The 27,685-nt window shown below is 38.2% G+C and overlaps 1 protein-coding gene across 2 annotated transcripts in view; it reads right to left on the reverse strand.

Moving 5' to 3' along the window:
- Nucleotides 1-27,685, reverse strand: part of LOC134746084 (transducin beta-like protein 2) — an 87,813-nt gene that overhangs the window by 32,212 nt on the left and 27,916 nt on the right. The window contains exon 3 of one of the 2 annotated variants that reach the window (XM_063680321.1): nt 5,205-6,556. The exons of the other annotated variant lie outside the window; for it this stretch is intronic. Within the exon in view, the coding sequence (XP_063536391.1) occupies nt 5,385-6,556 (1,172 nt within the window). The 3' untranslated portion in view covers nt 5,205-5,384. Of the gene's footprint in view, nt 1-5,204; nt 6,557-27,685 lie in introns of those variants that run through there. 2 annotated transcript variants of the gene reach the window in all.

Here is a 27,685-nt window from a genome sequence, read left to right on the forward strand (position 1 = left end):
CCGAGTTAGAGGTTACTTTGGGAATTAATTGTATCGAGCGAAGTGTCATAATTCGTGTATCGGAAGCTATGTTGTTAAAGATAATATATAGGTAGTTAAGAACTACATATATTTTTTCCACGTCTACGAATATCAACGCCTCTTAGAAAAACATGATCATATAAGGAGATTTTTCGCCTTCTGGCTCAGGGAACCGCCTGAATAAAGTGGGTATGCACTTATTCAGCTGGGTGTCCACTCGTTCAGTTACTAACTATTATCGTAAACTTGTGATGTGACACAAAAGGTCAATACGGGTAAATGTACGCAAAGGCTAAGTATACACAACACACTCTCCCTTTATAATTGAGTATCTTTACCGTAAAATCATATCTCTATTAATTTAACATTCGTGATCTAACTGATCTACCAATACGGGCAGCTAGGGGTTAAGTAAGTGTACTTATTTTATAAAAAACCAACGTGGATTTCATTTCTTACTGTAATGAACACTCTATTTTTACCCGTATTGACCTTACTTTGGTATATTTAATGATGATACTTCAAGGACCTGCCAATACACATATACTCCCGCTTTTGTCCGTTCGGTATGACGCTCCTTATTATTTAAAATTTAAATAATTAACGTGCAACACGCGGCGGGTAAAGTTCAACGGACCACTTAGATATCGAAACTAAGTTACTGTATCAAGGTCTCTGGTTTCAGGCAATTGTATAGCACAATCACCGTGGGTGGAGCCGTAACAATGAAAACGTTCGACGAAATCTTGTCACGCGGTGCGGAAGAAAACTGCCTAAGTATAAAAGCAATAGGCCTAAATTTCGTGATCTTTTTATTCTGACATCGTGATCGACTGCGACATTTTCTAAGGACATTTTACATGGTTGAAGCTGTGCAGCTATGCAAAATTTTGAGATCTAGGTATAGGTAGACATAATTTGTCAAGAATTAGTACGTAACACCAAAATTGGTGTTATCTTCAGTTATAGTAATCTACTATCTACTAGAGCAGAACTCATTAAAATCAATTCGATTAGTCATCGTTTACAAAATGACCAGAGCCAAAGGGTGTTAAGATACAGTGATTGCTTCCTTCCTTGCGTAATGATTTCATCAATTTCTGGCACCATTGTCTAAATTATTTATTAGCCTATGATTTCAGAGCCGTACGTGATGCTTTGCAGATGTTGACGTAGGCATATAGCAAGCATACGTACATAAATACACGTAATATATTAAATTGTCTACATAAAGGAAGTTCTGTATTAGGAACTCATACGTTCTTAGTACGTTTCTCTTTTGTATTGTAAACAAGTGGGGGCCTGGCGTATAGGCGTGCCGAAGTTCCCTACTTCGATGACGAAATGACGCCTAAAATTTGTGCAAGTCGGATTGTGAAAGACTTATTGAGGCGGAGGCGAGCTCGGCGCCATGGAGGCCGATTCACTGTATATGTAATGTGTTTGCTTTAACCAAACCTGCTAACTGTCCTGTCCACATCTGAAACAAAGTACTTCAACTAGCGATTCATATGTAAACCTGGTTATTTATACACGCTCTGTCCTGGTTTTGAAATTTAAAGCAGTTTTGTTAGGTTGATGTATGTGTGAAATTCAGAGGCCTTCTTCTTGACCTATGTCAGCTGCACATTGCCCGTTTCATCCCGTGCGGGAGTTATTGGAATCGCCTACCGAGCGCAAGCGAGTCGAACAGTTTAGTGAACTAGTATAATTAAGTTCGTACGTCGATAATAAGGTGTTACGGATCGTTTGGCTGGACGTTTAATTCCCCAACTAGCTAGGTTAGCATTGATAATAAAACCAGGCTGCATCGGGGCCAGTCGGATGGGTGTGCCGACGTGAATAACTTGATCAATAACGTCGGTTGACTGGATAACACTGATTTATAGCAGCTATCTCGCTTTCCAGCCGCCCGGTGCATATTGATTGTAAGACTAATATACTTACGTTTCATAAGTTCTATTTTCAGCTTTCATTCGACGTACTGGGCAGCCGCTGCGGTGCGCTCTCCGATTCAATAAACTAAACCACAACTTCCTACTCATATAAATTTGCATTCATCTACATTATAGTATACCTAGCTTTAGTACAATTCGACTAAATAAGAATGGAGTTTATTTCAAGACTATTTATAATTCTGCCGCTTATGTACAGTGAGGTTCGAAATTGCATGAAGAAATTATGAATGAATTCCATTCAATTGCTATTGCAATTACGGTGTAGAGTCCGAATTCCAAGAAAGTATTGCAAAAAATCTAGACGTACTATCATCTATTTCTAATTTCGAAAACAGGGAAAGCGAGTTCTTCCGATGACTCAAAATACTCATGCTATAGATAAATGAAGCAATCCGTAATGATTAGCCTAACCCATTTTATAACGGCCAGATGATGAAGATAACAACGAGTATTAGATATAGCTCTCATAATATTATGTACGTAAGATTTGTACGTATTATCAACGATATCTAAGGAAATAAAAATTAAACCGATAATTAATATAATATTATTTAACAAGTGCTAGTCGGACTCGCGCACGAAGGGTTCCGTACCATTACGCAAAAAACGAAAAAAAAAAAAAAGTTTGTTGTATGGGACATGGGAGCCTCACTTATTTATTTTATTCTGTTTTTAGTATCTGTTGTTATAGCGGCAGCCGCCAACAGAAATACATCATCTGTGAAATCAACTGTCTAGCTATCACGGTTTATGAGATACAGCCTGGTGACAGACAGACAGCGGAGTCTTAGTAATAGGGTCCCGTTTTTACCCTTTGGGTACGGAACCCTAAAAAGTACTATTTTAACTGTGTTAGCCGATATTGACTCATAATTTTATAAAGAGCCGAGCCGCGAACTTTACGTAAAATGACGTAGGTACGTATTGCACTTTCTTAACCTCGTAAGACTAATCTATTTTTAGGGTTCCGTACCCAAAGGGTAAAAACGGGACCCTATTACTAAGACTCAGCTGTCTGTCTGTTACCAGGCTGTATCTCACGAACCGTGATAGCTAAACAGTTGAAATTTTCACTTTTTTTTTTTTTTTTTTTAATAACCTGTAGTATCCCACTGCTGGGCAAAGGCCTCTCCCTTAGATTTCCATGACTCCCGTTGTTGAGCTGTTTCCGGCCAGTTATTAGTGAAGGTGTCTAAGTCGTCCCGCCATCTCCGCCTGGGCCTGCCACGTCCGCGCTTATTTTGCGGCATCCACTTGGTGGCTATACTAGCCCACCTATCCGGATGCATGCGGCAGACGTGACCTGCCCAGTCCCACTTCAGCCTAGCGGTCTTCTCCCCTACGTCAGCTATGCCTGTTCTGGAGCGCAGTGTAGTGTTTCGGATGCGATCCATCCTTGTGACACCTAGAATGCTGCGCTCCATTGCTCTCTGGCAAACCTTCAATTTGGACTTCTGACTCTCGGTGAGCGACCATGTTTGGGCACCGTAGGTTAGGACAGGCAGAATACACATGTCAACGAGTTTACGCTTTAGTGACATTGGAAGGTCCCCCTTCATTAGCTCCTTCATGGACCAGTAGCTCTTCCAGGCGTTTTGAACACGGCGCTCAACTTCCTTGTCTTGCCTGTCGCTGAAAGAGACTAACTGGCCCAAATATATATACTCGTTGACATAAATTTTCACAGATGATGTATTTCTGTTGCCGCTATAACAACAAATACTAAAAACAGAATAAAATAAATATTTAAGTGGGGCTCCCAAGCATACAACAAACGTGATTTTTTTTTGCCGTTTTTTTGCGTAATGGTACGGAACCCTTCGTGCGCGAGCCTGACTCGCACTTGGCCGGTTTTTAGAGAAGCTCAAGATCGAACTTATATAAAATAAAAACTATTTTAAATATACAGGCTTCAAAATAGGAATTTGATTATTATTAATAAGCCGTTGGTCCATTGGGGTCAATTTATTATATTACTACTACGTTTCTTTCGATAACTTTGTTGACGTCTTGGCGCAATCTCAAAGTACATAGTAAATTGAATGTAAACCATATTTTGGAGACACGAATGGTAAACAAAACGCGTGTAGAGATGACCGGGCGCGAGGGCGTTGCTCCTTGCTGATACTCGAGGCGGCGTGTCGTGGTCTATTTACAATCATAATTTATCATGCTATGCAAAATTTTCTATTGTTCTACAATACACTAACTGAATACGGAACACTAGGCGCTCCAGACTATGAGTAATATAGTTTTCTAATTATGTGTTTATTCTATAGCAAAGCATTAAAACAATCCTATGATTCTATTTAAAGTTTGCTCTATTTCTCAGGTCTACAGAGTGGCCTAGCCAAGGTGGAAGTCATTAAGTTTGCTCATCTACTAGGCGTTTCGTCATCACTTTATGTAAGCAGCTTACGTAAATCAGCTCAACGTGCACGGCCGCACCGCGGATACTACAAGCATTTAGTCCAGCTTTATAGAGCTTTGTCTTGTACAAAGAGAAATAAAACTATTCCAAACTGGTATTTTATCCCAGCAGAGCAGGTAGCGAGGGCCTACAGACCCTTTTGACTGAGTGCATTCTTTCATTTCTGACAGGTAAATCATGGCAAAAGAATCACTACTTCAGTTCAAAGAACTCCCACGCATTTTTTTCGTTATCATATAACATAAAAAACTTCAGAAATTGATGATTGCATTTCAATAACAAGTTGTAACTAGACGTCATCGTTTTAGTCCTGAATCCGTGCGCGGTTCTTAGAAGATTGGATGAGTCACTGACATTAAAAAATCACAACTACTTTAGTCATCTGTAGTCATGTATAGTTCACCGATGAAGCCGTGCCGAAAAATAATTAATGATAAAAGCATGATATTACATCAGGAGATAGCAATATTAGGCATCATTGTTTACTGTTTATGTTCCGATGCAGTCTCATATCAATTTCCTGTTCGTAAGTCTGAAGATAAATGACTCAGATATAAAACCGGAATTGCCATCGGTTCATAACGCGGGAATTCCTCGAGTCAGTTCAAACTATGTGCTGGCGACCTGTATGTATGAATGCCAGACGTTGCAAATAATTTAGCATGCTTGCGTCATCGGCATCGCCAATGGCTCATCCAATTCCTATGAATATTAAAGGAAAAACAATTCCCATGACCATGACTAATATTTTTCTTACACTAAAATTTGGGTAATGGGAAAGCAAACAAGAAACATAAAAAAAAATTACGTTTATTGCGGTAATGCAATTCGAAGGCACATACGCTGAAAACGTACGCGCGCTCCGTCAACGTAACGTATCTATGTCACTTTACGAAACCGTTCATTCATATTGAGCCTAACCAGAGTTCATGTTCATAGCGTAGTCGTCTATCACTTCACTTATCACTTGGAATTTAGGCGGCACTGATTAAGGGATCATACGGTTGCAACATAGACAACTGTGTTGTAATGCGTGTACGTTTTGCTCGTTCCTCGTGTACTTTGAGCAGTACCAGATCCATAGCCGCACGCGCATCCTCTAGAGGAGAATGGCCGGCGCTGCCTCGCTGCACGCTGCGCCCGAGCAGCTCCTCGCACAGGACACGCAGCGACCGCCGCAACGGGAAGCCTCGCGCGTGCGGATACAGTGCACACGTATCCACCACAGCTCCGTGAAGCAACTTCAAGGCACGCAGGTCGTTGTCCAGCGCGTGCCCAATCAAAATAGTATCTGTTCCGACAAATCCAAGAATATCATTCTGCACATCCCGTAGCGTCTTAGTCGCGCGCGCCAAGTCGCGCGGCCTGATGCCCGAGAAGCGTGTGTTATGGTCGACAACGGGAGAACTAGGTTTAACCAATGATCTGTATACCAGGCGACCATCAGCAGCGATAACCGCGATGCTGGCCAGCTCGAGTCCCGCCGTCGTGTAGCACATCTCAGCGTCGATGGCGTAAACACCGCCACGAGGTGAGCGTGCACGCACATATCCTTCGAGAGGGCCATTCATGCCGGGGCGAGTGCCGCTCCATACGTGGCAGCGGGCGGAGCTGCATCCTCGAACACCCAGCGGGGCGTTGCAGCAAGTGTGTCGGTAGTCACCACTGCAGCGGCCCCAATGATACAAACAAGACTCCTCAGACAAATATTCACCCTCACGAGTCATTCTAAACATTTTGTCACAACGCACACACAAATGTTCCACTGCATCGGCTTCCTCATCGCTGTCAGACCGCGGGCTGGAGCCCAGCGATCCTCGTCCACTGTCACCTTGAGAGCCGCCAGGAACGAACTCCGGCGCGTTCACATCCCACGCCGTATAGCGCAAAGTGGTCGTTCTTGACCGCGGCGGAGGATTGATATACACAACAGCCTTCGACGAGTTGGGCTCGATCTCCAGCGGGTAGCCCAGCGCCCACATGCGCTCCGGCGAGAGAAGGTGGGGGCGGAGCGCCTCCACTAGTTCTTCGGTAGAGATTCTCTGGGGCGTCGACGGCGACGGCGGCGCGGTCGGGGGGCGCCGTCGATCGCGGGGCTTGCGCCGCCGTGCTGCAGCGCTGGCAGCATCCACCGTCGAGATGGTCTCTTGGTAAAACCAATTTTGCAAATTAATACAAAAGTGCATGTTTCTTCGTACGCTTGTATACACATAGAGTCGAGTGTTTATTTATTGAGAGCGAGCGCGGAGTCGACGCGATACGTGCGAGTGCGCGCGCGGGCGCTGTACTAATGGCACGATGGAGGGGCAGACCGAGCTATATACGACACGCAGGTAGCGCGTTTGTTAACGGGACATGCCAATCGACCGGCCTATTCTCATTTTTCTAAACAATAATAAAGTATTATTTCTTTGTGTCAATAAAAGTGTAAATGGGGTGATTTGTGTTACTGCACTAGAAAAAGAAAATTGTAATTGTATAGGCCTAGGAACGTTTCAGTCGCAGCGCAGCTGTTGTTTGTTTACGTTGATCTGTACCGCGTTTATCAGCTGTTAGTGTTGTTAGACGCCGTTGGTTATGCTTTCTAATAGCGCGCATTGAGATGAAATTTATACGTTGTGTGACTTGTGTGTTGAAAGTACCCGGGTACTTTTAAACTCTACAAGTATAAGCCGACCGCTAATTTAGCTAAGTTAATATGTCTCAATATATTTTAAATTCGATAAGCCGACCAATACTGCTTCGAGTAGTATTGATCAAGTATGTAATATTGAAGTATTATTCTCGACTCGTAAAAAATGGTTTAATAGACACTATCAATATTTAAACATCCCAAATTAGTAAAACAGTAAGTATTTTTAAAGCCTTCCGATAAAAAAGAAAATTTGGTAAAAATTACTAAGTTATTAAAAAACACACACTAGCAAGGGCTCATAAACATATTTTACTACATAGGTACATAATTTAGTAATGATAATTAGCTCATTATGAATTTCGTATTAGCATAATGTATTTATTATCGATGGAATCATTAGTTAACGATATTTTGCGTAGCTATTTAGTTTATGAGACTTAACGTAGTAGGTACACTAAGTACTGAGAAATACGAATCGGAAAAAAAGAGAAGACATTAAGCCGTCTGGTGGACGGGCGGGCGGAAGGAAGGACGGCGGGCCATTGCCCTGCCCGGCCGGCGTATCTCGTATTAATAACGTCAAGGTAAATTCAGATACCTAAAGACAATGTCTTCATATCATGTCATTCACTTTCAGGCGGTGCAAACACCTTGTACGATGAAAAAAACAATTACTTAATATACAATTACATTCAACATTCAGACATTCAATTAGGTCTGTATCATTGCAATTTTGCAATCGTCATTTTTATCTTATCATTATCACTACCTACAGATTTTTAAGATTTATGACAATTTTATGCTATATTTATATATCGCGTATTGATCTGTTGGCCTAATAAATCTTGAGCGACGCGAAATTCATCTAATCATGCTAACCACTTAGCAAAATGCTACCGGTTCGGAACCTAAAGTAATGACATTGATTATGGTTACACGATTACATAAAGTTTGTTCGATAGAAAATACCTAAAAAAAATTGCAGTCTAATCTTACCTCGGTTTTACTAATGTACCATTAGCAAAACTTATAGTTTAGCACCCCTGCATACAAATATGAAATTAGCGCTGCATTCAAAATTATATCCGACCTAACCTGCTGCGGCTCCCGCACTTTAGTTACGCACTAACTATTAGCCTAAATAAGCGCGCGCAAACCGAAAAGTCTTACGTTTTTCACCTAATACCCACGTGAAAAACCTCAATCGGTTTAGACATGTTAAGACATGATTGAACGAGCCTCCACGAAAGTTGGCCCAAGTGTTGTCGAATGAGCAGTCATGTGCGCTGGGCATGTGTGAGCCGATTGTTTGTATACATAGCGTGTGGGCGCGGCGCTTGGTCGCTGACACCGGCGATAACCTTCGAATCTATGTCAGACAAACGGGATAGAGTCGACGAACGGAATCGCTTCTCTAATTCACGAAGCATTTCTCTTCTGTGAGCGCGTCCCTAGTTCAACTTGAGCCTAAGATCGTAAAAACTGTGAGGAATCGAAGAGTATTCGTAGTCTCGTAGACTGGTTTGCTTGTGTAAGTTCGGTAAGTGTGGATAACACGATATAACACGCTGCTCGCTGGACGAGTTAGCACCGTAGATTCTGTGAAGAACTTACTAATGACTAACGGTCTGTGCCCAGCATATCACACCGTGTAAAGTAGATCGGTATCGGTGGGTACCTACTTTGTTACCAGTCATATTTGAACACCGCATTTGACCACATTAGTGTATCTTATTTAGTTTATTTTACAGAGCCACGCTCAGCCCGTATTCGTACACTGTTATCGTTTAACTCAATATTTGATGTCTGGGAGCATTAATCGCTTACGGCGGCCTTAAAAGGATAACTAGTCGGTCAAGCCTGTCCGTCCGGCCGGTTAATGCAAAACGTTTACTACCACTCGAAATTCGACATTTTTGCCTCCGACCAAACAGATATACAACCGGCCGTTGAAAAGAAGACACGGGAAACCGGTTTCTCTGTCAGTACAATATTACGAATGAGAAATCGCGCGATAAAATTGTTCTCATGTGATCATGAACGTGCTATCAGGTAAGAGGTATTTAGATTTCAATAAATACGCGCTAATATTGTAGGTCAGTTCCTACGATTCAAGAAACAATTCGTAGTAAACAATAATTCTGATTATGCATTTAAATTGGTTCATTGGTCATGTTTACTCATACCTATAGGTAGGTATGAATCAGCCATAAACCAATTACCAAGGGTAATGTTTGCATAATTAATACTTGTTGGTAACTATGTCAAACTACTCCCATAATATGCGATTTGACTACTGTTCGAAGAGTAATAAATTTGCTTCCGAGGCAAATATTTTAGCCTTGAATGTCAGTCGAATCGAAAATAAGCCACGCTTTTTTGTAAGAGCAACATTATGCTTAATTTGCTCATCAAGAGTAGAATATATATGTCTATAAAGATAACCGCCCACTTCTGGTGTCCCAGTAAGAATCGCGGTCACTAGGCCAGGGCGAGCAGAAAACACCGGAACTTCAATTTCAACCAGGTTACCAATTTCAAGTTCAGAAGCCTTGGAATCCAATCATTAATAACAAGAGCTCGGTACAGTATCGATTCAATACTAGTTTCGTTGTAAAAAAATCTAAGATCAAAACTAATTGTGTTTGACAAGGCTTCCATAAGATTGAATTACCCGAATGTAATGCAATCCAACCGCGAAATATAAACAGGATAGAACAGTTATAAATTAATGTATTGAAGGATTTGTGAAAACAAAAGGGAAACCGCGCGGAGTCGTAATATCTCGTGACGTAGTGTTTTGGTGAAAGTTGTTCATCATCGGCTCACGGCAGCGGTGACCACCGTCACGACGCGAAGCTCTATGTGGGTCAAGGAGCTCGCGTTGCCAAGCTAAACCTTTTTGCATGAATCACTAATAGATTAAGGGTCAGCGGCAAGTAAATTGAGTAAATTCCGTGAACGTCAACTTTGGAAAATACAGCTCTTGCAGTCTTGCGTCAGCCGTAACCGTGAGATCATAACCGAATATTCGAAATAAGATCAGATATGATTTAAGTTGATAAAGTAACCATAATCCGAAATGTTAATTCATTTAAGCGCTAAACACGACGAATGATACTAAAATGTGGTCCGCAAATGACACGCATTACGAAACTATCTCGTAAAACTGTCCGAAAATAGTCACTATCAGCCCGACAACTGTTGAAGTAACGGTCGAGTCGACTAAACCAAACAGAACGAGTCCACACTTAAACCGGAAAAATAACGTTTTCGGGGCACGTCCTCAGCCTGCGATACAAGTGATACTTACAACGTCGTGATCTACACACACGAGTACTACCTGATACGAGACTAACGAGACACGAATAATGTTTTATAATTTTAACAACGATATTTGTTAATTCTACATAGGAAACGCAATAAATTGATGCGTCGATTGGAGCCTCAATAAGACAAGAAATTAACCCTTAAATGCATAGTGTAGGATGCAGCCTACACAACAAAAACATCTAATTTTGTACATAATTAGATGAAATCTATTTGTTCGTATATATTATTTCAATAGTAAAACTAACCCGTTTTCCATTTTTTTTTTTAAATTTACGCAGTATTTTAATTTATAAAAATTATGTCGGAAAACTTGGAAAAGTTGAAGATTTTTAGTATATGTGAATTTGAAAATTTTTTTCAGGGTTTGTAATAATTTTATATTTATAAAGACTACTTTATAAGTATATCGGAAACAGTGTACCTTTCTGATGGTAGTAAAATCTCCTACTGAAAATTATATATTCACATAAATATGATTTAGCCTATGCAACTTCTGACACTGATTACACAGTAAAAATCGATGTTATATTGTTTTTACCATTTTTCCTATAATCACTAAACAATTACGTAACACATGTATTAATTTCGGGCAAAAAGAAAAAATCATGCATGCAAGGGTTAAATGCCTACTCAAGTAAATACTCAAACCTACTCAAAAAAAAAAGGAATAAAAATAATGCAGCAAAGAAATCAGATTCCATATATTTAAGAGGACTGTACTGACTGTAGGTAGTTTTAGTTTTCCTTTGTTTCATAACATTACCAAAACCGTTTCGATTCTTCACATGTTCCAAATACAAAAGCAAAATAATATTTTTGGAAATAAGGCCACCGTCGTCGGCTGTGCTATGCGCTCTTTGTTCTGCATACGAATAGAGCGTGATATCAAAGATAGATATAACTCCGTAATAGATAAGATACACTCTAAGGAAAAAACGTGCCTCGAAAATCAAGAAAATTTGATTCTCGTTCAGAGGGCGCTACTAGCTTTGGCCAACTGTCGTATAGATGGCGTTGACGGTTTCGTTTGTTATTTAACAATTTTAACGCATATCAGTGAAAGAACATGGGTCAAAATCATAAAAATAATTAATGCAAATAAAAAAAAATCATTTATCCATATTTAAATGCATTTTATCGTATTTTTATAAATCTTCATTTTTAGTTTTAAAGTGTGTCGACAGATGGCAGTGAATTTACTGGGGTTACAAAATTTACTATGACAGTACCGCTCTAGTATAAGTTACTCTATGGTGATATTTAATGCGATCTCATTTGACATCTCGTCCTAGTTGATGGAAATCGATGTATATTTACTGCTATGTTGTACAATGGACATATCCGACATATCAACCTATTATAATGCATAACCTCTATTAAATCTCTGTAACCCTTAAAGGGGCCCACTGACTATCAGTCCGCCGGACGATATCGGCCTGTCAGTTGTTCGGAACTATCAATTTTTTGTTCTAACTGACAGGCCGATATCGTCCGGCGGACTGATAGTCAGTGGACCCCTTTAGACTGTTAAAAGGAATGTGACGGTTATAATTATCTGCGGATGATATTCAAGGGAAAATATTTTTCGTTAACATATTTGGCAGAATAGGCCAACTGCGCACAATATCTACGTAGAGCTACCTATATATTGAAACTACTACTAGGTTGAAAATAATCTGCCCTCTCTCTCTCTTTCATCATGGCGTTAATCCCGAATGTAACCGGGCTAGCTAAATCTTTAGAGCTTAAACGACTGTGCTCAGAGAGCGGACGCTTTCTAAGATTTTCTCATCCACTTTTCACGATTGGGACAAACAATCAGTTTTAATCATACGAGTAAGTTGCAACAGACAACCTATTTGTAACTGATTATACACTATTAAATATATTGTTTCCTATATTGACCGCTTATCATCACGATATTGCGCAGCAATAGTGCTTTGCTTGAATCAATTGTTTTAATGAACATACAACTTGTGCTGGCATATAAATACAATCCAAATGAATGTAAGGTTGTAAAATAATCATGAAAGTTTAATTCCTTTAAATAATCTTAACATTACTGCATGTAGGTAAAATGATAACCTTTTAAAGTTATTAATATAGTGTTATCATGACTGAAACTGGTGAACCTAGTTCATTTACGTAGTTGACCTCTGACATACTACAAGATTGCACTTAGACTTATAACAGGAAACGCGTAGCAAGCGATCATCGGAGGTCAATAAACTCTATATATTGATAATTCAGTACATTACATCTCTATACACGAAGTATTTACGCTTGTGTGCTGCTCCTCAATTAATTTGCCTTTGAGATCTATTAACAAGTAATTACTCGTATTTGCATAAATGACGCGTCTACGAGCTACAATGATTAACATAGAATATCTATTTGTTCGTTAATATACTTACAAGGACGATGACCGACACGGGCGACACGACAAATAGTAACTCAGTAGTCACTCTAGCAGAAAATAAGTAATCGGAACGTATCATCGAGGACCAGTTAGTACCTCTCAAGAAAGACGCTCAAGTGATCGCCAAATCCAGGGTAGGTAAGTATTGCTAGGATTCACAAAACGTGCTGTATACTTAAACCCCAAGATGTCAAATTGGTTAAGGTTGTCAAAAAGGCCAGATTGGTTTGCCTGCAAGCCCAGCGCAGAGTGAATACCCGCTCTCGTCCGCTAGCTATAATCACATAAAAAAAATCCCACAATATAATCAGAAGAGTGAACCGATGCTATAATGAAATAAAAACGTTCAAATTGGAAGATGATGATAGTGTAATAGGAATAATACAAGTGACGTATATTGGCGTCCCGCCGACCGGGGATTCCGCGTACGATCCCGTGCCCACTCAAATGGCGTGCTCGTCCTCCACCTTAACATTCGTTGTTCTTAATATATTCGTTTATCATTCACTTTCCTTCGAAACCCCGTTTTCATATTGTTTGATTCTCCTTTGTTTACGTTTACGTTAACAAACGTTTTCAAAGTCATCTATTTATATTTTGAAAAACTTTTTGAAGACAGATAGCGGTTTAATCATCTAAATTACGAATAAATTCTAAATATGTAGATCACTGGAGTTATACAATTATTTTATTAACAAAAAAATCTACGTGTCAAAAAATACTTAAAATACTTGTTAATAGTTACCGTAAATACACCTTTGAATCAATCAGCAGTATTTATAGTCATACTGGTGGACTGGCGGCGGTGTTCTAGTTAGATAAATTACACATAAGAACATGAAAACATACACTAAATTGATACAATGATATTGTATGTTACGCTGTCCAGTTACGCATGTATGACTTGGATGACCAAAGATCCACAACAAATTGTGTAAGTAAGAGCAACGTAAGTTGATAATGAAAATTATTATTTTGTGCCCAGACCAGCGGTGCTATTGCCTCACAGTTTAAACCGCTAGTTTCTAAACGGAAACACTTGAATGTAGTGTGTTTTGTATACGAATGTTGGCCAATCCGCCATTCATGTAAAAGGCTGAAGGTCTTACGATTAGAACCTTGAAAAAATCAGCAAGATCGGTAACCGTATGTCACATCGAGAGGTTCTAATCGATGTTTGCAAAATCGTTTTGATTTAATAGTTCATCATGTGAATATTAAAAAAGTATAATTTACTCTTTTATTATGTAGGTACGGTCGAACGGTAATCGGTATACTCGGTATCATTAAAAAATCAGAACATGATTATTACATTTCTTATGTTATAACGAGAAAAAAATGTACGGCAAAAAATCATGCATGTAGGCAATTAGCGTGGACAAGTTCTATGAAAGCGTCTGTAATAAATGAAATCTTATAACCCGAGGAGCATACAAAGCATCATAGCGATCGGTTTCTGTTAACCAAGTAAGCATCCTGACTGGCCACAAGGGCACGATTACTTCAAAACAGACCAAACACTCTAGAAACAGATGTAAACCCTACAAATGCTTCTTTATTTTGTGCAATGTATAAACGACAAAAGCAAGGTCTAACGTTGATTTGACGGTACACAAAGGAACGTTTCGCAATGACCAAGTGGTGTCAAAATTATCAGCCAATTATTACAATTATAAGCTCCTTCACACTGATGTCCGTTTCAAATTGCCACGTACATTTTATTCAATTGTGTGTGGAATCCTTCAACTTTGCTCGGCAGTGGCGCCGCTGTTCAACACGAATGCTTCACACATGATTTAGATTTGACATTGTTAAATTGGTAATTTTAATTTTACACGACTTTATTAAAAAGGTAGAGACGCAAGGAGAAACCGTGAGGGTCCTTTTTCCGCTCTCTGTCTGCGTTGGCTTTAATATCAGGTTTATAAGAGTACAGCAGAAATCTGTCAATCTGTATGTGTTAAGATTGCAGGATACCTTCAGCGTAAGACCGGTCACCATGAAAATCCCCGGGAAAGTCCTTTTCCAGCAGTGAACGTCTATATAGACCAATCCATACCAATATTATTTATTTATTTTAAACTTTATGGCACATAAAAAGTGTACAACAGGCGGACTTAATGCCATTATAGGCATTCTCTACCAGTCAACCATAGGGCTAAACAGAAAAGCGAAATATTATAAATGCGTCAGTCTGTCTGTCTGTCTGTCTGTGTGTTACCTCTTCACGCTTAAACCGCTGAACCGATTTAATTGCAATTTGGCATAGAGATAGTTTGAGTCCCGGAGAAGGACATAGGATAGTTTTTATCCCGAAAATCGCCCTTTAAGAGGGTCAAAAGCGGGGTGGAATTGAGATAATTAATGAAAAGCTTGAACATTTGTGTAAACGATTAAGCAGATGCTCAAATTAAATGATTGCTAATATTAGACTTTATCCATATATCATTTATTTCGTGATAAACTTACATACATACAAAAAGTAACATTACAAGGAAAATTAAATTAGAACATATATGCAGTGTTTACCACGAAATGATCCAGGCGCTATTCTTACTCTAGCTGCGGTTACTAAGTCCACGCAGAAGAAGTCGCGGGCAAAAGCTAGTATGATTATAATGATGGCGAGGATGACCCCACCAACGAGATATCGGATTGCGAGTCATACCGAACGGACGTTAATATGCTAATTATTTTTCTTTTTCGCTAATATTCCTTAATATGTACTGTGTATTGTCCTATATAGTTTAAATAAATAGTATAGTGCATTATTTGACCATTTTTATTGGAAAAAACCACTAAAAACTACGACAGTTTTATTAGATGATGTTATTTCCGCTCCTAACGACAGGGTTGTGTTCATACATTCATTCATAGTTCATACATCTTTAGAATCGTTATTTTACAGTCATAACATAACACGACTTGTATTATATAGCTAATAGTAATTATTAACTGACTACTAACTACTTTTAAAAGTAGGCCGCAGATTCGGAAGTGACAACCGAATTTAAAAACATTTAGCGGCAGTTAGGCGGAAATAACGGAATTAACGCGGCTTTTGTTTTCAAAAATTCATGTACACGTTACAGTGGCTCACAGTTCTAAAATAACTGTGACTATAGTAAATTATTTACTGCGTCTCCAAATATATCACTCAATTGCGTTGTAATTAACGTGTGTCAGTTTTGTTCTTCAATGCAAGTACAATACATAGGTACGAGTAGCTAATTCTGAGATTGCGCATTGCACTACTTATGTTTGCTTATTTGCAACACGTATGTCGTTTCTCACAGAACAACGCAAACTGTCGCCATCCTAAGCCTGTATTTCTATAGCTAACAAAGAACATATCTTAGTTTACCCAGTATAAATGATCTCCGATAACGCATAGTCATAAAGAATCATGAGGTCACATTTATATTGTATGGTTTGAGGCGAGAGCTCTGTAAGTCACGAGAACCTAGGGCCTGCAATATCTCTCTACTATGCCATTGTTCTTAGGAGGCTTAGTGTTAGTGTTTCGAAATACAGCAGAGACTCCGTCCTAGGATGTTCCGGATCGGACGCTTACAGAGCGCAAGCGAGTACCTAGCAAGGATCGGAACCGATTTGTTCTTCATACTAAAAATACCGGTATTATTACGTTCCATAAGTTGTTATTAAATACATACATGATTCAGTCCTACGTATAGAGCATAAGAGAATTAAAAATATTGGGCTTTTACGGGTTTTGAAAAAAAAAACCGGTTCCGATTGGTACCTATAGTACCTATGCTCAAAGGAAACTATATACCTTAAATCATCTTCGTTTTACATACAGTACAGTATGTCATGATGTCTACTAAATTCATAAATTACCTAGGTGATCCACTTAGGCTAACGGACTTAGAGGATATCGTGGAGAATGGGATCGAAGGATTATTTATTTTATTTTAACGCTCACCGTGCTATGGTTGGTTTCAGGGACACGAGGTATATTTGTTATAGATCTCTAGGACGTATACGGGTGATCACTATTCACCTGCACTCGCTAAGGAATGAGAATGCCTACACGTCCTATTGTTCACAAGTGAATGCTCAGTTTGGGTAAAGATAAAGTAATTTGAACGTTTCCGCGTTAGAAAGCTGTGAGCTGTAACGACGTGAACTTGAACGCTCAAGGATTTCGCAACCGTATCGGATTTGAACCTTCGATTGTACTGAACTACCGTTTTGCTAACTAATTATTTACTTTTTAAACGCCAGTATTTTTTGATAAAGTAAGTAACGGTCCGTGGAAGAAATTGCCATCGATTTTTAACTTTGAGCCTAAGCCAGATTTTCATTTTAAAAACCTTTTTTTTTTACAAATTGGCCCCGCAATGTTTTGTAACCATAGACGATTTTAAAAATAGCGAATTGTCGATAAACAAAGAAATGAAGGTCATATTATCCAAAATTAACATAACTAAATAACATTGAAAAACGAAATGCTACAGCGCCATTACTACCTCCTACAATGACAAATTCATGACTAAATAAATAAACGATTGAATACAATATCTTATTAATAATTCTCTCTTAGGGTTCTCGGCCATCATCACACTTCTCAATAATAGTACGCAATTTGACATGTAATTATTAAGTATTTGCGAAATGTTGTAATTTGTAATTTAGTATAATTTTGAGTAGTTTTAGGATACTTTTTATAGTTTTAGGATAGTTTTTGCTCCTTATATTTCTTTCTTGCTGTGCATGCTTGCTTTGGATGGCATTCTTATGCAATGCCTACCACTCATGTACTCTTTGTAACTATGTTGAATGTTGTCTGTTTAGTGTGCCTTTTAAATAAAAATAAAATAAAATTCTCCACTCTATGCATATACAAGCTTCATTTTGGGACAATCACAGATATCAATAAAATAACTTAATTAATAAACCTTAATAATACCGCCACCATTGTTATTAAGCGAGACATAGCATGGGTTAATCATATATTAAACGAATATGACAATAATTAATTGTATTATCTGTCATGTGCATTTTCGACGGTCCAAAAGATAAAACATTAGTCAAAAAATAACTAAATAGTCAAAATATTAACACACCCCGACATAGGTAATAGGTGAGTAATAAAACTATTAATATTTTACGCATACTAATATACAACATGGGCAGTGTCCTAACCGGTTCCGTGTATTAATAAAATATATGAATTAATTTAATAAATAAAGCAGATATAAGAGATCAATAACTGATGATAGAAAAAATACCCGGAACACCAAAATATTTATAAAACAGTTAAATACTTACAAGTGTTCAGTATGAAAGTTCGCGTTTTACTTATACCCGTAGAAAAGAGATATTACTACACCTATTTGACCTATTGCCCCAAAAAACTAGTAAGTAAAACATGCAAATCCTAATCATAACTCATTTAATTTTTTGTATTTTTTTTTTTTATAAACAGGAAAAACATATAATACGAGTTGATGAGGCCAAAGTCACTAATATAAGAGATGAAAGACTTATGAAAGAGATTATTTAAAATATTATTGTCTCAACAACTATTGCACGATCATTATTTAAGGAATTGTGAACTTTGACCAATGTATTTTTATCTAACTATCATATTTAATTGTATACAACTGTCGTATTTCAAATGTATCTGTGTGACCTGTAAAATATTTTTTATCAATAAAAAAACTGAACTGAACTGTAGGGTTGTGCCACCTTTTTTGAGTCAATGGACTATATTTTCGTGGTCTCCATTAATTTATTAATTTTATTATATTCGTGACAAGCAAAAAAAATATTCAACTGAATTAAGCTCAAAATTTTTGAAATATGTTAATATGTCGTGAGTTCGTTTTGGACTTTTATTAATACGCATTCCGCACTCCTTCATATCTCACACCTTATAGGGATAACTTCGCCTTTGTACATTGTATATATTTTGTTTTTATTCTGTTTGTAATCTGTCTTATGTACAATAAAGTGTTCACATACATACATACACCTTATAAGAGACACACGTTACTAGTTGGAAATCTAACTTTTTTCTAATAAAAAGATGCTAGTATATTAAACAAGAGCCGATAATACAAGGAACTCTAAAAGTACAATTGCTGTATAATGTCGTGTTTTATGTAAAACAAAGCCGAAGGTCGCTCGGTGCCTTCCGCGCCACCAGACCTTCGAGGGTGATGAGGGAGACAGAGACCATGACGTTTATCTCTTCCTGGTTCCAATTCTAATGCCCTTGGTGCGATAACTTAGCACAACTCTGAACGTACAGTACCGGCCAAAAACGTATTACCTTCGCGAAGTTTTTATTTTTCCTAAGAGATTCTTGTTTAGAGAGTTGGTCTTGTATAAACGAGTAAAACTGAACTGTACTCTACTAGGATTTTTTTATTGATTTCCAGAAATCAAATTCATCCTATATTACCTTGACTAGATATAATTGCAACAAAAGTATTGTGTGCAAAAAATACAGTCAAAATGAGACCTTCCCTTTTTATAAAAAATATTGGTATATATTACGGCATATGTATTAAATAGCAAGATTAATATAAAATATATAAATAGTGTTGTATAATGTATATGGTAAAGCAACGCCATCTCTAAGAATACGGTGCAAACAGCATGCACTTCGGTCTGCGACGGCGAGTGCCGAGTTAAGATAACCCAGAGGAATCATAGATGGCGCGCGGAGTGTAACGTTCAATTTGTTCAAGCTAACTCTTCTTGTTAAATACTGTAATGCGTTTAATTTCTTAAACTACTGAACTCTATAAAAATACCAGTGACAGGGATAGATTAGATATAGACGAACAGTGCGCCAATTTATTTTTCTAAAAAATCTTTAGTAAGCAGAATTCTCTGTAGCTAACAATTTTTTGGTTTGATTAAATTACTTGTTTTTTTTATTTTATTAAAGTAATACATTGGTATGCTTTATCTGGGATCGTCAGTCTGAAAGGCATTTACTTTTCGCAACAATTTTATTATGATTATTTTAAAGATATAATTATTAATATTGTTTTAAAATGAACTTACAACGTAAAATAAAACTATGAAATCGGATTATATCGCGTATATTGAATTTATAATACCTAGTCGGCTCATAAGTTCTGTCATATACATAGTATCAAATAAAATCAAAAGTTTAAGTTTATTCCGTATAATTTGTACAGCGTTTGAAAGCTTATAAACTAGAGAATCTAAATGTATAACATTTATTCAAAATGACCGCCATAATTATCTACACAGGCTTGAAGTCTTCGTGGCCAGTCGTCAATGGATTCACGCACCACTTTCATGTCGATATTGGCCACTGCCGTAGCAAGAGATTTTTTCAGCGAGTCTAGATTTGCATGAGGTTTTGAGCACACCTTTTCCTCTAAATACTGCCATATTTTATAGTCTAAAGGATTAAGATCTGGGCTAGAGGAGGGCCAATCTTCATGCCGTATAAAGTCGATTTTATTGGAGGCGAGCCAGGCTTGTGTAGACTTTGCCTTATGGGCTGGAGCAGAGTCCTGCTGGAAAACCCAATGCTGGTTTAGAAACATCGTATGGGATAGTGGTTTCACAATATTAGTCAACACCGTGTCTTGGTACACTTTGGCACTAGTTTTTACTCCTTTCTCACAAAAATGCATACTAGTGACGCCCGCATAAGAAACTCCCAGCCAAACCATCACAGATGAAGGGTGATGACCTCTTTGAATACGGGGAATGCTATTAGACGCTTCTTTACTATTGCGAGCGTACACTCTATCATTTTGTTTATTACAGTTTTCTTCTATGTCAAAAATTTTCTCGTCCGAAAACAGTATACAACGGTGCTTATTTTTAGCGTACTTCTTCAATAAAGCTTTAGATCTTTTAAGCCTTAAAGCTTTAAGCCGACCATTGAGAAGATGGCCAGTTTTTCGTTTATAAGCACGAAGTCTCAGGTCTTGATTAAGCACTCTTTTCACCGTGTTTTTGCTCAAACCCATCTGGAGGGCCATAACTTTTTGTTTCCTAGCGGGATTTCTGGCAATGCGTGCCCTAATTGCTTGTACAACCGCTGGAGTCCTAGCTGTACGCGGACGACCGCTTCTTTTCTTGTCATTTAAACTAGAGACCTCACTGTATCTTTCTATGGTACGATACACAAATCTTAGAGAGAATTTTAAATTTTCAAGTAGCTTAAAAATTTTAGTCGGCGAGTGACCACAACGATATAGTGCAATTATTGCGGTACGGCTATCTTTAAGCGTCCACTCCATGTTGAAGAAAACAGAAAATTGCAAAATTATACTACTCAAATATTTAATAAAGATTCGAAATTCAAATGCAGAACGGTTTTTGTTTTAGGAGTTCCAAATTTAAATTTTAAAGGCCAGTGACAGAACTTATGAGCCGACTAGGTACATCCCAACGATTCACACGATTCACGATTTCATAGTTTTATTTTATGAGTAACTATGGCGGTAACCGTAGACAATATTACAACGTAAAAGTTTAAAACCACGTGTGTTTCATTTGGCGCGTAAGTGCGCTTGAACCAGACAAGACGCGTAAATAAACAAATGTATGGACACCACGTGGAGCGAAAGAATGCGCAATAATTATGAATTACTCACAATACATGTGACTCGACTGTGCTTCGTGTCTAGTGTAACTTAAGATCGAGATCTATAAAAAGTTTAGTCACCGGAGATCAAAATTATGCTGGTTTTATGAACAGCGATGCGCGTGGTGCTATAAATTATCGCAGTCGATATGACGTCTAATGATATGGCCAAATAACAGGTATACACTTTAGTTTTGTAATTTTATTCCATGAAATATTAAAAATATTAAGTATTCCTTGTTAAATATAGTATAGCAGTTAAACATGGAAAACAATGTCAGACAAATGTCCACCTCTAGCATGGCAGATGTGAACCCTTTTCATCGCGTTTTTTCACACATTTCCTGCGTTATCTCTTTCAGTGACTGTCTCGAATATTGTGTTTTAATTGCTGAAGGTGCCTTAGCATAGACACGTCCCTTTAGGTAGCCCCACAGTAAAAAGTCAGGAGCTGTTAAATCAGGCGATCTTCGGGGCCAATCAATGTCACCGTTTCTCGAATTTTCCGCAATTTTAGTCTCCGCAATACATGATTGGGTTGAGTAAAACGTTTTAATAATTAAAACACGTTGTTCCGTCGTAAAACGCTCCATAACAAATTTGCCGTATCTACACAAAGTAATTTTCATGCAACAACTGTCATATTTACCCCCTAAACAAAATGGCGGCAAAAAAAGTTGTATACCTCCAGGTTGGCCATCTTGTATATATCGATTTAGAATAGAATAACAATAACACAAATTGAATGGAATGGAGCGTGCAGTAACACAGCGGCAGTGTTCATTTCGCTATTGCGTATCAATCTTGCTTTCATCGGAAACTACATCTAACAATTCAAATAAACCATTTACTATGACTACAAGTAAGTTTCATAAGCGGAGATGACACAAACTGGCTGAACAGCCATAATAACAACCACCCTCTGGCGCCATCCTCATTAGGACGGTGCCTCGCCTTCAAAATCTCAATAAAGGATTTGGATTTATCATAAAATTGCCACATTGTGAGTCTCTGACATTGATGTTTTATTAAGAATAGCTGAAATTACATTTTAGGACACTGTCCTATTTTCATTCTTATATTTTGTAGCTCATGTCCAACTGGTGCTCGTACGGTGCCTACTTAACGTACAGTATGGTACTGATTAAAACGTGTTTACTTAACGTATCTACGTATGAATAAAACGTAATAACGTTATAACGAATAAACGCGCAACGTCGTTGGATGTAAACATTAATTGATAATACATTGGTTTGACGATGTGGAAACTGCCTAAATGAGAAGAAACAAGGTAAACAAAACAATATTGAAATAAATGATGTAATAGTTGTAAGAAATTTCACGTATTGGTTGGTTAAAAATAAAAGGTTAATTGTCCTTTTGTGGGGCAACGACTTGTCTCATCAAGCTGTAGCATGATCGACTTTTCAAACCAGAAAAACTACTCATATAATATGGGTAAATAAAACATGTACCTACTAACATTATGAATGAGAATATTTGTATGTTTAGATTTTTGTACTTAATCATGCTAAGTTAGCCAATAAGATTTAGGAAGTCGCAGAGATAGGTGCATACAAGTAATAAAAAATTGGGTAAACATATTAACCTCTTGTCTTCTCTGTGTATGATAAACTTGGGTAAACATATTAACTTCTTGTCTTCTCTGTGAATGATAAACTTGGGTAGACATATTAACCTCTTGTCTTCTCTGTGTATGAAAATGAAGAACCACAAAGCTGTAGGTCCCGATGAAATACCAGCTGACCTATGGAAGAAGATGGGTCCTATAGGATGGGAATGGCTGGCACGACTGTTTAATGTGATTTTAGCGACTACTAAGATACCGAATTCTTGGCGACAGAGTTTTCTTATACCTTTCTTTAAAAACAAAGGCGATGTAAGTGTGTGTGGAAATTACCGTGGAATTAAACTTACCTCACACACTTTGAAAGTCTGGGAAAGGATTATAAACAATCGCCTCATAACTGGTGGATATGTCGGTAAACCAGTTTGGCTTCACTGCTACCAGGTCGACGACCGATGTGATCCAGGCCATCAGAATTATTATGGAGAAGCACTGTCTCAATCGTGAAGACCTACACCTTGTATTTATTGACCTGGAGAAGGCATTTGACCGCGTGCCTAGAAAGCTCGTCTGGCAAGCTATGAGAGCTCAAGGAATACCGGACTCTCTCATCAGCTTAATCCAAGACATGTACGACGACATAAGCACGAGGGTCAGAAGCCCGGCGGGAGTCAGCGAACCGTTTGCGGTAAACGTAGGAGTCAATCAGGGATCTGCACTGAGTCCACTACTATTTAACTTGGCGATGGACTTCCTAACCAGGAATATTCAATCACCTCTTCCATGGTGCCTGCTGTATGCCGACGACGTTGTGCTGGTCGATAAGTGTGCACAACATCTGCAAGAAACCTTGGAAGCATGGAGACACGCACTGGAAAGCAATGGTTTGCGTATCAGCAGAAGCAAGACTGAGCACATGGAATGCCTATTCAGCACTGGCACCTCGCATCCATGCACCATAAACCTCCAGTGAAGTCCTCTACCAAAAGTGCACCAGTTCAAATACCTTGGGTCGATGCTCTCAGCGGATGCCACTATTGAAGCCGACGTCACACATCAATGTTGCTTGGCAAAGATGGCGAGATCTCACAGGGGTTCTGTGTGACCGAAGAATGCCGATCAAGACCAAAGGCAAAGTGTATAAAACGGCAATAAGACATATGGTGCTGAGTGCTGGGCGCTGAAAAAGGTGCACGAAAAAAAAGTCCATACCAACGAAATGAGGATGCTGAGATGGGCTGCGGGTGTAACTAGACTTGATAAAGTTCGTAACGAGCACATCAGAGGAAGTTTCAAAATAGCGCCCATCACTGAGAAACTCTCCGAACAGAGGCTGAGGTGGTATGGACATATTATGAGGCGTGGCGATTACCATGTCGTGAAAAAGGCACTGGCCCTTCAGGAAACCAAAAGAGGACCAGGGCGCCGGCCTGCTACTTGGTGGTCCACCGTGTCAAAGGATTTAGAACGAGCCCAATTAAATCCACAGACAACCCAGGACAGACGGTCCTGGCGCATGAGAACGAGGAGAGCCGACCCCAAATAATGGGATAAAGGCAAAAGACGAAGAAGAAGAAGAGTCTTCTCTGTGTATGAAAAACTTGGGCAGACATATTAACCTCTTCTCTTCTCTGTGTATGATAAACTTGGGTAGACATATTAACCTCTTGTCTTCTCTGTGTATGATAAACTTGGGTAGACATATTAACCTCTTGTCTTCTCTGTGTATGATAAGGATCCTGACCTATTTTTTTAGTCATCTGTTTGCATTTTTTTCAATAACGATATTTTCTGCTCTGTACAACACAACCGAGGATCGAACCCGAGATTTTTAACCACCACACACATATGAAAGGTTAATAGGCTTTTAAACCCCTGAAAACATGTCTTAATAGTATGAATTTGAGGGTGGTAACTTGTACTTTGTGGAGACCGGTCTGTTTAAGTTTACACGGGCTTCATTTTACCTATGTAACTTTACTTTTGAGTGGCGTTAACGTGAGGCACTTCATTCCGCCCGCCCAACTCGGTGCATACTCAAACTCGTTCGATCTATTGTAATTAATGCCTCACTAAACTGATGTCATACGCTTAGGAAAACCTGAGCCGCTTACGACTTTCTGGACACGTAAATCGCCCAGCGATAAGGAATTCACGGCACGGCCGGTTGTGTACTTGAGTGGGAGATATTTTGTTTTACCCGCCGATAACTCTTATTGTAATTAGGTAATCTCATTTTTAACTTTATATAATTTTTGTTTTTCCTATGTACCACAACAATGTTTAAATGTAAAATGTATCCACGAATGCAGTGTCGATACAAACCCGATAGGGTTTCACGGCACTTTTCTGTCTGATGTAATGTAAGATTTTAATATAGAATAAATAATAATAAAAATAAAATAAAAAATCGGTTCTTGTCTGTTTGTCTCATTTAATATCTTGTCTTTTTATTAATTATATAACAATTCAAGTCTTGGAGACCCTTTACATCTCTGGATAATTTGATGCTCTTTTTTATTATTATATACATTTTATCTCTGACACCTAGAGACTTTTACATCTCTAAACAATTTTAGTACTTCTGTTGTTTGTATATTTTTTATTAGTTTTTTTTTTGTGTAATTTGACATTTATATTTATGTAATTGTTTTTTTTTTTTGAGTTAATTTTATTGTTTGTAAAAAATTACATGTAAAAGTGCCCCTGTGGCCTATTTGCTGAATAAATGTTTGATGTTTGATGTACGGGACTGTATGTAACGGTTTCTACGCGGATAAAGTCATCAATGTCATGGACAAAGACTAGTACCTATCTAGACAAAACTATATCGAAATGGCTAATATGAATAAATCTAGCAGACGGTCTGCAAATATAGTGGCGTCCAAACAGTGACTAAATTACCATAAAAAGGCTTCGGATCAAAACCTGTGACTAGGTGTCAAGGAACTAATAAGTTACAGATTTTTTTGGCGACACCCACAAAACAGTTGAATTCGGAGGTCGTTGTCTTTAAATGCTAATGAACTCTGCGTCTCAAAGTCAAACACCGAGGTTGGCCGATTGTTATTATTATGGATTGCGTATTTTAGATCCACGCTTGTTTAATTATGTCGGAAATAATAGTGATAATTGCTTGTATAATCAAAATTAATGTAGTAGGTACAATAAGTAGATTTTATAGAGACACCTATTTATCTATTTTAGTGTATACAGATTGGCGAATGGCGATAGTCTTTAACTTCCGCGTGGAATTATTTAAACAATCAATTAAGTTGAACTGGCTTGGAACTTTAACTACCTACTTGAACTTCTGTGCTAGCGCTTTTAAATCATATTAGGTACATAAAACTATTATAAGGGCAAAATCCTCTCCGTGACTAGTTCTCAAAACCAAGCAACTCTCCATCCAGCGAAAGATATATGTAGTTAGTAACTATTACGAAAAGTTCATAGGCCCTCTCTTAATACGTAGTTATTACTCGCAAGCAAAATGTATGTTGTTAGGATATAACAGGCACAATACTCGTGTACCGCAGGCTTCCGATGCACTAATGGTGAAAGTAGACTGGCCCGTTCAGTGCGTAGCGCACATTTCACCCGCAGCGAGCTTTCCAACGCGCCCGCGGTTACAGCCGCTCGCTAAATTCCTACTCAAACAAGCGCCAAACGGCTGGAGCTAGCTTAAAACTAGAAAACGCGCAAGGTTTTCTCGGGATTTTTTCCAATTATGCAATTAGCTTTTACAGCTCTACAGACATAAAACTACGTTTGACACCTTTCCGTGGGTTTTTATCCTGGCATTTCTGGCTCATACTAAATTACGTAGAACTTTCAGGGAAATTTGATAATAAGTACCTAACGCTGAATTTTTCCTCTCTTGGTTGTAAAAAATCACATGTAAAAAATTGTGTTTACTCCAAATTTTATATGAAAATACCTGAAAAGCGCTAAACGCGGAAAAGTTAAGAAGATGGTAATAATACCTATTATAAAATCGATTTCGGATTGTAAAAAAAAACACGCCCATTTTAAACAACATGCAATTCTTAACGAAAGATACGTCACGTATAGCGTTATGTCATCGATATAATTTGATAATGATAACCGATAAGCTTCATTATGTCACAATGCGATAACTGAATCACTGCTCTGATTAATTATACTACAAGGTTGAGTAACGTTAAATGAAAACGGAAATCAATCAGTTATCAGTTGGAAAAAAGCGCATAACTGTTTGCATAATATTGAGCAATATTGTCGTCAGAATGATATATTATTATAAGACAAATCAGAACAAGTATCGTTACAAAGTTATCTCATTCTATTCCTATTATAACTGAAATAAGCCATATCAATGTTTTTATTCACTCCATGCAACTTGCATAACAAAGCAACTAGTACTTTTTTTAAGATTTGTATGTGAACTCTCCCCGTAAAAAGATCCGTATGTTATTATTCAATTTAGCTTTTAGTGTTTCACCGCTAAGTTGCGATTTTTATTTGCACTACAGATTGTGAATGCAGTGAACTAAGAAAGTGCGCGTGAGACAACTTTCGCGACCGAATTCGAGAGAAAGTAGTCCGGGCCGTGCGCGGCGCATACATTATATCACTTTATCCAATGTCTTTGGATTATATCACAACCGACTCTGTGAAAAAGATTCCGCGTTTTACTCTTATGACACG

The sequence above is a fragment of the Cydia strobilella genome, chromosome 12 (assembly GCF_947568885.1).
Source record: "Cydia strobilella chromosome 12, ilCydStro3.1, whole genome shotgun sequence".
Taxonomy (NCBI): domain Eukaryota; kingdom Metazoa; phylum Arthropoda; class Insecta; order Lepidoptera; family Tortricidae; genus Cydia; species Cydia strobilella.